The 12420-nt window shown below is 57.5% G+C and overlaps 1 protein-coding gene across 2 annotated transcripts in view; it reads right to left on the minus strand.

The window, feature by feature from the left end:
- Positions 1 to 12420, minus strand: part of STX18 (syntaxin 18) — a 113328-nt gene that overhangs the window by 28398 nt on the left and 72510 nt on the right. For both annotated transcript variants that reach the window (XM_029948748.1, XM_029948753.1), the window contains exons 3-5: positions 6599 to 6714; positions 4944 to 5021; positions 4730 to 4796 (exon numbers count right to left, since the gene is read on the minus strand). In XM_029948748.1, coding sequence (XP_029804608.1) covers positions 4730 to 4796; positions 4944 to 5021; positions 6599 to 6714 — 261 coding nt within the window. The remainder of the gene's footprint in view (positions 1 to 4729; positions 4797 to 4943; positions 5022 to 6598; positions 6715 to 12420) is intronic.

The raw sequence follows: 12420 nt of genomic DNA on the forward strand, positions 1-12420 counted from the left end.
GGGGGCTGGCTGCTGCCTGAATTCTGAATCATTTAGGAAGAAGGGCTTAACTGACTTTTAAATAAAGGGCTCTGGTAATGTCTGTAATCCTTTGTGTCGAGAGCATGCTAATGTGCCAGTTTTCAATTTAAAATGAATAAAGATTACAATGCAGTAGACAAAGCTGAGAGGCTTTTCTTTTTTTTAACAGTGATAAAAACAGATCTCATTATACACAGAACGTCTATTGCAATCCTCAGGGAAATTACAAATTAACTAGTCGAAGGCATTTTGAAAAAAGCAATTTTTAAAAAGTCATCAGAATGATCAGTTTATACCCCATGATTTATTTAAATTGATTTCTCTAACTGAAGGCTGTGCATTTCCTAACTGCAATCAACACGGTTTCCACCTGGCCAGCATCTGTTTCCAGGTCCCTTATTTGAAAATCTTGGGGTTCTATTTAAAGTCGGAGAAAAACAGGGGCCCCTGGGTGGCTCAGTCATTTGAGCATCCGACTCTTGATTTCAGCTCAGGCCATGAACCCAGGGTCACGGGACCGGGCCCTGCGCTGGGCTCTGCGCTGAGTCTACTTGAGATTCCCTCTCTGTCTCTCTCTCCCTCCCTCCCTCTGCAGCCTCTACCCTGCTCACTCTTTCTCTCAAAAAAAGAAAAAAAAAGGAAAAATGAAAAATTAAGAAGAGCAGAAAGGGGGAGAGAAACAGATTTTTCAGTTTTGAAACCAGAACATATGTGGAACAAATTCTTCACCTCATACCAAAGTTAGAGAAAGGTGATGAATACCCCAGGATTAGGCATGGCTCTTCTTGGCCCCCGACAAAGACTCTAGGTAGAAAAAAGAGATTTTTGGTACAGTGCCATCATTTCAAACGTGACTTTCAGACGGAGGTGTCTGCTCGGGCAGAGGCACCGTGCACCCCCACGCCACCTGGAGGGGGCCACCTCCTCACCCACACGGAGTTCACCATCAAGCCAGTGCCGCACAGAGCGTGGTCCGCAGACCGGGACCAGGCTCCGAGTTGTTACTGGTCTGCTACAAGACGTGGGCGAAAACCCAGAACACACGTACCGAAGCGTCTACAGCGATCTGCCCCTGCCGTTTCGTCAGAAACACATGCTGCTGGCCAGGGTGCACAGGTCAGTTTGGCGCAAACCCCGGTGGGAGGGGTGCCTGCGGCCCAAGCCGTGAACCTGACCTGCGCCGTGGAATACGCCTCGATCCACGATGGACGGCAAGGAAGAAACAACAACAAAGGGGTCCTCCACCTCAGAAAGCCGGTTGTACGCCAGGGGTCCGCACATTTTTTCTGTAAAGGGCCAGATGGTACGTATTTTAGGCTTTGTGGAACATACGTGACCTCTATCTTGTATTCGGGTTTTTTTTGCCGTACGGTTGCAAGGGGAATGGAAGAAACAAGCCACATTTAAGCAGAGTGCGACCCTTCTAGGAAAACGGTCGTGGAGACGGAGCTGCAGGGAGGTCCGCTGAGCCTGCTTCTGGCTAACCGAGCAAACATCTCATCCAAATAAGCGCCCTTTGTCAGGAGAGATCGGTGTGGTATGGCCACCGGAGGAAGCAAACACCAGCTGGAGTGCCTTGTATCGTATGTCCTACGACAGACGGAAAATAAACAGTTCCTTAACGAACAAGTACGCCTTACTTTGGCCAAGAACAAAAGACACACGACAGTAGCAAAACTGCCGTAAAACACGAGCACTTGGGTTTTTCAAATCCGTTTCATGAGAATGATTTTACCAATAACCGTCACCACTCCAAACAAGATAATACAGAAGCAAAGCACCCACGGAGCCGACCTGACGATGAGAACCCTCACAGTCAACGTCTCTTCCGGCGCCCGTCCGGCCCTCGCTCCCTCCCGAGCCCTTAGTCAGCGGCCCCCCAGCCAGGATAGGCGTCGTGCCGCCGAACGGGCTCTGGGGGCGCAACGGCTGACAGCCCACGAGTGACACCGACCGTGACGGTGAGCGAGGACCCACACGGCGCGGAGGCGCCGCCACGGCCTGCGGGGGCCAGGAAGTCTCTGTGGAGCAAGCCGCACGCTAACTGGGGCGGGACGGGTCCACGGAGTTTGCTGGCCGGAGGACTGCTGGGAAGAGGGGCAGAAAGTGTAGGTTGTGTGAAGGGCATTCTGGGCGGAGGAATCAGCAAGGACGAGGGCCTCTTCAGAACACAGAGGGGGTCACGTACGGTCAGAGCAGAGACCCACAGGCCCCACGAAGAGGCCAAGGCCGTTGTCCGATCGTGGGTCTCGAACGCCATACTACGGAGCTCAGCTTCGGGACGACCCCAGAGGCAGGGGAGTGAGTGGTAAAAGTATCCGCAGGTTTTAGGCAGACGTCTTCTAGGACGAGGGGAGGAAGGGTCACCGAGTTATTTTCCACAGGTCCTTTGCTCAGAGTAACTGGCACAGGACAGCTACCCGGCCGGAGACGAGGCTGTACTTGACTGTGGAAATGAGAACAACTCCCATCTGACGGATGCTAATTTGCCAAAGCCTCTGCTGAGAACCAAGGACTGAGGCGGCGGCGGCAGAAGCCCGTTCCCGCTCTACTCGGGGTGCCTGTTAGGTCTCTTGTGCCAGGGCGCGCGGGCAAAGGGGCAGAGATGGGCACGTCTCCGGCGGGTGGGTGGGAGGCGGATGGGAAGTCACCCACCTGTGGCCAGAGCATTCCCCCTTCTCCCTCAGGGCACCCCCCCTCCCACGCTCCTCCCCAAACCTGGACCGCCGGCTTTCTCCGCCAGCACTTTCTGGGACCCGACACAGAGCCTGTTGTCTGAGAAACGGGGCCGTCCCCCTGGCGCTCAGTCGGGCTTCGGCTGCGGGACGTGGGGTAACTCACCCAGCTTCCCTGGGCCCCCCTCCCCTCCATAAAACCGGACGCTAATGCTCATTATTAACACGCCAGCTGGGAGGGTCAAGTGAACTAGACCCGCTGTGGAGACGCGGTGAGTGCTCCACGTAGGCAGTGCTCCGCACGCGCACACACAGTGCTCACCCCCGGCGCGTTCCCTGTGCACACCGACGCATCTGGCTCCCACAGCCCAACCACCTGGGCGCTCTGAATCTTCCCACTTAAGAGTGAGGAAACCAAGGCCAGAGAAGTCAAGCAATCGTCCTAAAATCACACAGCTGGCAAGGGCAGAGGTGGGCCGGGGGCGCGGGCGGACCTGGGCCCAGCGCCCCTCGACAGCACCGGTTCCCCTTCTGAACTTGCTCATTAGTTATGAGAGGTCCTGACTCAACTGGCTAAGTCGTTCATGTTTCTGTAGCAGCCCAGCCTGACTCTTGGCTCCCTGAGGGCAGAGACCACCCCCTGCTCTCTGCTGGCCTCTCCTCGCCACCCGGTGTGATGAGTAAAGGCCTTCTCTGCGGACAGGCACCCTGGCAGCGTGTCCACGTGGCCCCACAAATGCCGCCACTTGTCGGCACCTACAACGCACATCTGTCTCGCCAGCGTGCAGACGGTACCCAAGCAGGCCCGACGCCGCTCTCTTAGGAAAGGCCTGTGCGCAGGCTCAGCCCTGGGCTGGCCTCTGGGACGGCGACTTCGGGAGGGCTCCTGCAGCCCCCGCTGCTCACAGGGGCTCCCTGTGCTTGACCCATGTGCAAAGAGTGTGTGCGCGGAACACCACCTTTCCTTCTGGGAGTCTGGGGTTTCGGTGCGTGCCTGCAGAAGGTGCCTTTGTGACGCAGTAAAATCCTGGCCGGTGGGCTGCTCGCGCGCTTGCCCAGTGGACATCTCACACACCATGTGACTCCCCTGGAGGGGGCTCTCAGAAGCCCGCTCCCGGCGTCCCCGCCCTCGGCCTGGGCGCCCTTTCCTTTGCCGCCTGCCCCACGCCCTGTCGCCACAGCAGGCCTTAGCCGTGAGTCCCGTGGGCCACCGAACCGGGGCTGCTGCAGGGGGTCCCGGCACCATCAGAATTAAGAAAAGCAGCCCCCAAACAGTACATACTCTTACCTCCTGAAAGAACCCCCTCAAATCTCTTCAAGGCCAGATAGAAGTGGGCAAGAGCTGACGCCCACCCCCATGCTCCTCGCTCGTCTGCGAACCCTCTCTCAGGCCGGCGGCCGCTTGGGCAGGGGTTCCCGAGTCCCTGTGCTCTAGGAGCCGGCACGCACTCCTCCAGGGGGACGGACACGTGCCACGGGAGACACTGACGTCAGGCTCAGCTGCTTCCGGGCTGTGTGGCCTTGGGCAAGTCATCTACCTGCTGGGCTTTAACGTCCTCACCTGCAGAAGGGGGCTGTCACCGCACCAGACACCGCACCAGGGAGTGCCCTGTTGGAAGGGGGGAGCGTGCCGCAGGTGGCCTGGGGAAGGCCTCCACTGCTGCCAAGAAAGAGGTACGACGGCTAAGACTGTGACAGCCTCACAGGGCGGTGCCCACACGGCGGGCATGGATTCTGAGCCCACACACGGCCGGGCTCACACCGCAGCTCGGCCACCTCCCGAGCTACCCGGCTTCCCCGGCCTCGGCCTCCCCGTCTGGAAAACGAGGAGAACAACAGCACCTGCCCCGCGAGGCAGCCGCGAGCTACCGCAGAGGCTGGCACCGTGCCTGGCACATGGGCCGGGCTCGGGAAGGAGTGGCTGTGGCATTTTCCGGAGCAGCCCCAGCGCTGTCCGTTGCAAGGTGTAAGGCCTCTACAAACGTCAGTGCGTCATTACTGTCAGTCAGGGACACCGACAGAGACATACTCACAGTCTCTTCTTGTCCACCACTCGTTTAACCCGGATGGCCCTCTGTTCCGAGTAGAGTTTACAGACTCCTGTTGCAGGGAAAACACCAGAACAGAGACCGTTTAAAACCGCTTCTCAGGCAAAGGCGTCCCTAAGAATAAAGACTCTACAGTCTGTAGCTGGCATCACATCTACTGTGAAAGGCCACGTTTGGCTTTTAAAATAAAACGGAATACTTTTTAGGTAATCTTCGATGAAATCCAGAACGGCGCCCCGGTGCTCCCTCACTTGCTGCGAGTGTGTCTCCTTGTGCGCTGCAACAGAGAAGGACACAGTCAGGCCTCTGGACCCGATTACCCCGAAGAACAACTCATCAGCTTCCTCCGAGCAGTTCCTCTATTCTAAGTATTCTTTAAAATCCAGCGATAAGACAAGCCGTATGTCAAGTGACAGTACATTTTTAAAAGAGGAAGATTTATCGGGCTTCACAAGAGTGAAAGATTAAACCCGGAGAAAAACTGCGAAGAATTTATGGTTGATCACAGTGTGCAGGGATGGGATTCCGGGCGGCTCTCCTCCTGAGAGGTGACCCTGGTGTATTAACCGCATCCACTGCTCAAGCTGACCTTCGAGTAACGTCTAAATCAAACTCAAGCCACACACACCCCAGCCCGTCGGCGCGGTCTTCCAGCTTGGAAGGCTCCGTGCCCCCCCTCAGCCATCCACGTCCCAAGCACCCCTCAGGCACGGAGTTACACCCTCCGTCCCCAGGACACCTCCCTGGTCTGTCTCGGCCACAGGGGGCCATCCTTCTGCGGCCGTCACGTGGTCTTCCGGCCCAGGCCATCCGTCCAGGAGGACCGCTCGCATCCACGGAGTGCCCGAGCGCCGCCGGCAGGCAGGCCCCGACAGAACTCTGCGTGCCTCACTGCTAACCCAGACGGCAATCTGGATTCTATCTTACACGCAGGACCTGACACGGTTCAGTTCGTAAGAAGCCCAAGCCCACGTGGCTTGGTACTTACTTGCTGGTTTTATTCACAGTCATGTATTGTCTAGGTTATTTCAAATGAATGGACAGGCCCTCAGGCGGAGGGGACACGGATCCCATGTTCACTGTGTGGCTGCGTAACCTGAGAGTCCCTGAGGGATACAGCAGATCCAGGAGACTGTGTGTGTCTCTCTCTCTGGCAAGAATGTCCATAGCTTTCATCAGACTCTGAGGAGCCCGTCAGGGCTGTGACGGGAGCTTCCCAAGAACACAGCAGAATCTGCCCTCTGAACTCTGTGCTATTTAATGTCTAAGCACATTAAGAAAGAATGCAGGAAGAGACACGATTTGGGAAGCCATCTCCCTGCCTCAACAGGAGTGAGAGCTCAGTGGACGTGACTAGTAACCCAAGTACAACTGTGGCTCTGAGCATGTGCTGACCAAGGAACTGAGGACCAAGGAACTGAGGCCAAAGCCGTCTGGGCAGAAGGTGCGGGGGCTGGGTCGGGCACATCAGCCCCCAGGCCTCCACAGCCATCCCTTCAACACACTTGGATCCAAAGTCTAAACCACAGCCAGAGCACCGAGATGACTCTCTTCTGTCCTTATCCACACGCCCCGACCACAGCCCCCTCAACGCCACGCCGACCGCCCGCTGCGCCCTGGCGCCCTTGGGACACGTTCGGTCGTGCGTGGAGTGGTCCTCCCCGCCCCCGCCCCCCCGACCCGTGTAACCCGGACGACGGCCTCTGCTGCACTTCTAACAGCTCAGGTTAACACTCCGGTCAAGAGAAGAGGGATTCTGCAGTTCCCAGACCTGGATTTGAGCAGGGCCACAGGAGAGGCCGCCGCCGGCGCGCACGTGAGCCCCGTGCCGTCCAGGCGGCTCCAGCACCTCACCTTGTGTTCGCAGCTGCTGAATCGCTTCGGAGCAGGTCCTCATGAACGTCTGGGCGTCCTGGTCGATCTGGTCTCGCTCGGGGTCTGTCATCCTCCCGTACTCAGACATGATGTGGCTGAAAACAGAGGGATAAAGGGGTGTGTGGCGGGAGAGGACAAAACGTTAAAGCAGCAGCAAATGGCTGCCGATGCTGTGCGGACGGGGCAGGAAGGGGAGAGGGCGCTCCCTGCGAACGGGCCTGTACGTGGAGACTGGAGGGGAAAGAGGAGGGCCAGGCTGCGGGGTGGGAGCAGGCGCGGGGCTGGGGCCTGCCCAGACGACGGCGTTAGGTAGGAAAAGCTTCCTGCAGGGGCTCAAGTGCAGCCACCGGGCAGCCGGGGTGAGGCGAGCGGGCACGGAGGTCGGGCCAGGGCTAGGCGAGCGGGGATGGGGGTTCGGCTGGAGCACACAGGCCTCAGCAAGGACGTGGGCCCCGACGAACCACCACGGGGCGGCCACCGCGGGCTCCGCCGTCACGCGAGGACAGAACTGGAGACGTGTTGGGAGTGCGCCCCGGGCGCTGCCCCGTGCGGAGGCCCTGGGGACACGTGTGACAAGCTGTGCCAGGAGGCCATCTCTTCCGTGGCGACAAGCAGTCTTGTAAGCTCACAATACAAGAGCTTTGGGAAACACTTCATCCCCCCGAGACGAAGTTAAAGATCTCAAACGTCCCTGAGCCAGCGAGGGCGCTCACCTCGAGAGGACATCGTCCGACGGGACCTCGCTCCCTTCCTACGAGCGGGGAGGCCGTGCCGGCATTACTACCGACGCTCTGGACATGATGACTGAGTTCACTAACTATCAGGTCGAAAGGGACCTCGGAGGACGCACAGACTCCGCTCATTCCACTCCCGCCCCGGCTGGCCAGCCGCTCACCCCCACCGAGAAGAAAACACAGAGTCCCGACTGCCCCGACCCGACAGGGGACCGGAGAGGTCACTGTGTGCAGGGCGGTCCCAGGCAGGCAGAGCAGGGGTGGCTCTGATGGGGCAGCGGGAAAGACCCGCTATGAATCCCCAACCCACGGGTCGGGGCAGAATAACCGGACAGCAGCAGGTCTGCACGAGGTCATTTGAGTGTGACGGGGACGACAGGAGTGCACCGGGCAGTCCCACCAGCAGCCCCCTCGCCGCGGGCTCTCGGCCTCGAGTCGCCGCCAGGGCAGCCAACCACACGCGCGCCGTCCTGTCCCCATGGTGAGTGCAGAGCATATGTCGCCCTGTTTCTCAGAGGAACATGGACAGTGCTGCGATAAATGCGCATTTACCTAAAACTGTACTGAACCTGCAACAGCGATTTCTCCAGCATCGACAGGTTCCCCCCAAAATACAACCGTCACACAAACACTCTATCAGCTGGAGACGAGCCCTCGAGATACAGAAGTTGGGGACTGCTGGTGCAGCCACTGGGGGACGTGCTTTGTTTTTGTTTTTGTTCTAGAGAGAGAGTGAGCACACAAGCAGGGGATGGGGTGCAGAGAGAGAGAGAGAAAGAGAGAATCTTAAGCAGGCTCTACGCTCAGCACAGAGCCTGACGCGGGGCTCAACCCCACGACCCTGGGACCATGACCTGAGCCGAGATCAGGAATTAGATGCTCCACCGGCTGAGCCACCCAGGCGGCCCAGGAGGATGTTGACCAGAGGAATCTGCATTTCGCACGGGGCCCCCTGTGGTGGTGGGCCTGGAGGCAGAGGAAAGCAGAACGGGGTGGCCTGGTCACGGTTAAGAGAGGACACGAAGAGACCCTGGGACGAGGCCACGTCAGTGAGGAGGAGGCACAGAAGGTCCGAGAAAGACTGAGTGGGGACCGACTGTGTGTGCAGGGAACAGCGGAGAAGCCCAGGGCACACAGCACACACAGCAGGCATGAGGGGCTCAAGTTTAAGCTCTTCGTTTTCTGTGGTATTTTACAAACAGCACCAGCCATACAATGGGCGTTTGCACACAGTTATCAGAAGTCAGGAAGGCTTGCTGGTGACACAGCTCCACGCTGAGCATCCCAGTGACAAGATTATTACTGGTTTGAAAGGTTAACTATCTGGCAAATAAATTCCAAAAAATACATATTCTCATAGGACGTGTGTACAGAGGTTCATCAAACTGTAATTTAGTTTACTTCCTTTATGAGGTACAGAGGGGTAATCTTATTACAGACCTCAATTTACCAAAATATCTCATTCGATTAAAGGAAACCATGTTAGGTATAGGTCTGGACTAGTTGATTTACTTCAGGGAGAAAGAAGGAAGAAACTGGGAAGTTTATTTAGAGGTTTAGAAATTTAAAGGAATATATGTATATATATATTTTAATTATTTGGTTGATCTGTAGGTTTAAAAGGGAAAGTTCAAAATGATAAAGCACCGCTGGCACTCTATTACTTTAATATGCATTTAAACGCTTCCTGAGGGTAAGGAAGGGAGAGAAGAGGGTAAATGATTCTACACTCTGTTTCAAAGGTTACTGAAAAGGTGAGGACAAGCGTTAAAGGTCACAGTCTTGTTTTTGCCGTAAATGTCACACAGAGGCGAGCGCGGTGCCCTGCCCACAGCACACGCCCACCAGACAGCACGGGGCTCCCGTGTAATGTCTGGGCTTCAGGCACGAACCCGGACCCTGCTCTCAGCAAACCACATGGCGGCCGCTGACACCCTCGGGCTCCCGTGCACGGGTGTGCATCACGAGGGCTAACAGTCACGCACGCCTTCCGTGCAGGGATGCGAGTCACTGTGTTGAGAGCTTCTCGAAACTCTGGGAGGTGGGTACAATTACACTTCCCATCTACACATGAAGCAACTGAGGCACAGGGATGAGTAACTTGCCAAGGTCACACCACTAGTAATTAGCAGAGTTGGAATTTGAACCAAGGGATCCTGGCTCTGGAGCCTAGGCTCTTCATCACCGCCCAGGGGACCTCTCATGTCACAAAAGGGAAGAGATGACACTTTTCCCCCCACTAGTTGGAGGGAAGGAAGGTGATCTATGAACCAAGTCTTGAAAGGCAGGACGTGGCCGTGGGGAGACCGGACCGGACAGCCTTGGTAACAGGACGGACTCGGAGAGAGCGAGCTCCTGGGGGGTCCCCGGTGCTGGCTGACGGAGGTGCATTCTGGGGCCCAGGAAGGGCTGAGCCTCCCCCATGAGATGGAACGGGTTATGGAGGCGAGGCAGAGGGTCCTGCTTCTCCCTCGGTCTCCCTAACGCTGTGTAAGAGGTAGGCGCCACTACCTTTCTGCTGGACTGAAACTTAAGAAAGCGGCAGTGGGCTGGGCGTGGGTGGTGGCAGGGGCTGGGAGGTGTGACAGAGCTGAGCGGTGAAGCCGTCGGGGACAGCAGAGATGCTGGAAGCACAGTATCATGAGACCCTGGGGTCCAGCGCCCAGGCGAGCAGCCGCCATTAGTAGAAAACCCAGAGGAGAGAATGCGCTGGAGATACAGAAGAAGCAGCTGCTATTCAGGCAGTGTAAAGGGACAGAAGCAATGCTCCGGAGGCCAAATGTCCCATGACTGACGCTTTGTTTTGAGAATAGAAACCAGGGCAAATGGACTTTTAGAATCATTTGATGATAAAACCTGAGGAAACTAAAGGAGGTTTTAAGTGCCGAAGGACGGCGTTCTGAAGTTCTGTGCTCTTATTTTAAGGAAAAAGGGAAAAGTCACTGTGACATTCAGGACCGGGGCCACAGACTGAGGCAGGCAGGAGGCTTCGAGCCATGGCCCGACAAACCGGGAGAGCGGGACACACGGGTGCCAGCAGCGACAGACCGCCCTCACATGACGGGCACTCAGAAACTACTTGATCACATGGCCCCGGTGGGTCTGATCTGACCGTCTGAATCCTAAACCCAGAGGGCCACTCGGCAAAGTCTGGCTCCAGGAAGGAGGCCGGGGAGCAAGAGCCGACGAGGCAGAACCATCTGGAGCCAGAGCCAGAGCCCAAGGACAGTTGTGGCTGATGGAGGACCAACAGTTAACCGTATGCTGTTTAGCTGAGTTTACAAACAAGTGGAAATCAGACAGACAGAGATCACAGTATTGGCTCCATGGAGGGGGGGGGCGGTCCCGATTGGTGCTGGTCACCACTGCCTTCCTCACTCCCTCGCTCTCCTGCGCTCCTCAAGCCGACCTCCTCAAGCCGACCTCAGGGCGGGTGAGAACTGCGCCCCGGTTTCTGAGAACGCCCCAGGCTCCTCCCACTCCTCCCAGCCTCCTCGCTGGCCCGCAGACACCATCTTCACTCTGCTCCCAGGGCAGGTGGCTGTCCCCCTCCCGGCTCTGCCCCACCCGGCACTGGGGCGGCCCCCGCAACGCTCCCTCTGTCCCCTGCGCCATGGGCTGTGTGGGCACAGCGCCTCGCCAGTGCCGGCGTGCACCAGGTGCCGGTAGCATTGCTTCCTGTCCACTGGGGCTCTCCCAGCCGACGCGGCAGCGTTTCTCCCAATGGAAACACACGAAGCAAAACAAAACCTCTCAATCCCATGTCTCCTGCGAGTGACTGCTCATTCCTCCCTTCTTTCAGGTAAAACCTCTCCAAGTTTGCACCCAGGTGCCCATTTGTGGACACCGCTTCTTGACCCCACTGCAAACAGACCTTTGTGTCCTGGCTCCCCGGTCGTCCTGGCTCCCAGGGCCCTGGCCCGGCCCAGCCCCAGCCACACCCCCACATCGACTCGAGTTTTCCTCCTCCGGCCTCCAGGACATCGGCCGCCTGGCTTCCTCCCTCCTCACCCGCGGCTTGTTGGCAGGCTTTATGCAGATACCTTAGCCCCCCGAGCCCTTGACCGTGGCCTTTCCGTGGCTCAGTCCCTGAATCTCTTCGCCAGCCACACTGCTTGGGGGGCGAGGTGGCCGGGGCTCGTGGCTTTACGCTTCCAAGTCTCCACTTCTATCGGAACCTCTTCCAGAACTTGAGGCACAAATATCTAACTGTCCGCTGGGCTGTGGAATTTGCGTCCTGAATGTGCCCCACCCTGAGCCCCTGCCTGCTCTCCTCAAACCTGCTCTGTGGCTCGACCCTCAGGGTATTTCCAGAATGTGACCTCTTGTTATCACACCCGCTGCTCCGGCCCTGGTCCACACCACAGACATCCCTCACGGGACTTACATGGAGCCTCCTCGAAGGCCTGCTGCTCCAGCCTCTCCTAGCGCCCCAGCCACAGTGACCCTGTTACAAAGTGAGTCGTGTCCCATCGCTCGTCCTCACAAGGCCTTCCAGTGGCTTCCCACCAGGGAATAGAAGCCACGGTCCGTGCAAAAGCTACAAGATCCTTAAGATGACCTGCAAGATCTCTTCCTCCCTAGGCCCCAACCCGCCTGCCCCATCACAACAGCCCCCTTGCTGCTCCTGCAACGTTCCAGATACGCTCCTACATCAGGATCTTTATCCCTGCTGGCTGCCCTCTTCTGGAATGTTCTTTCCCTGGACATTCACATAAACTGATTCCTTCTGTTAGGTGTTTACTTAGGAAGGCCTGCCTTGACCTGCCTTAATAAGACTGTGTCCCTTCTGACCATCCCCCCGCTCCGGAAGCACTTATCCTGCTCCAGTCCGTCTGTCTTCCCCCTGGAACTCTACGGCCCACAATGGCAAGGCCCTCTGTCTGCCCTGCTGCAGCCCGTCATCAAGGGCCGTACTGCGGGTCCTGCAGGCTGGTATGTCAGTGCATCCTAATCAAACACTTTCCCAATGACCTGACTCAGCGCGTGAGGCCGACGGCAGACAGCTGCACCTGCGCTCCCCCGCTCCGCCCTGCAGAGCCCTTCCAGAGCCTTCCCTGGAAAAGT

This window comes from Suricata suricatta, chromosome 1, assembly GCF_006229205.1.
Source record: "Suricata suricatta isolate VVHF042 chromosome 1, meerkat_22Aug2017_6uvM2_HiC, whole genome shotgun sequence".
Lineage (NCBI taxonomy): Eukaryota > Metazoa > Chordata > Mammalia > Carnivora > Herpestidae > Suricata > Suricata suricatta.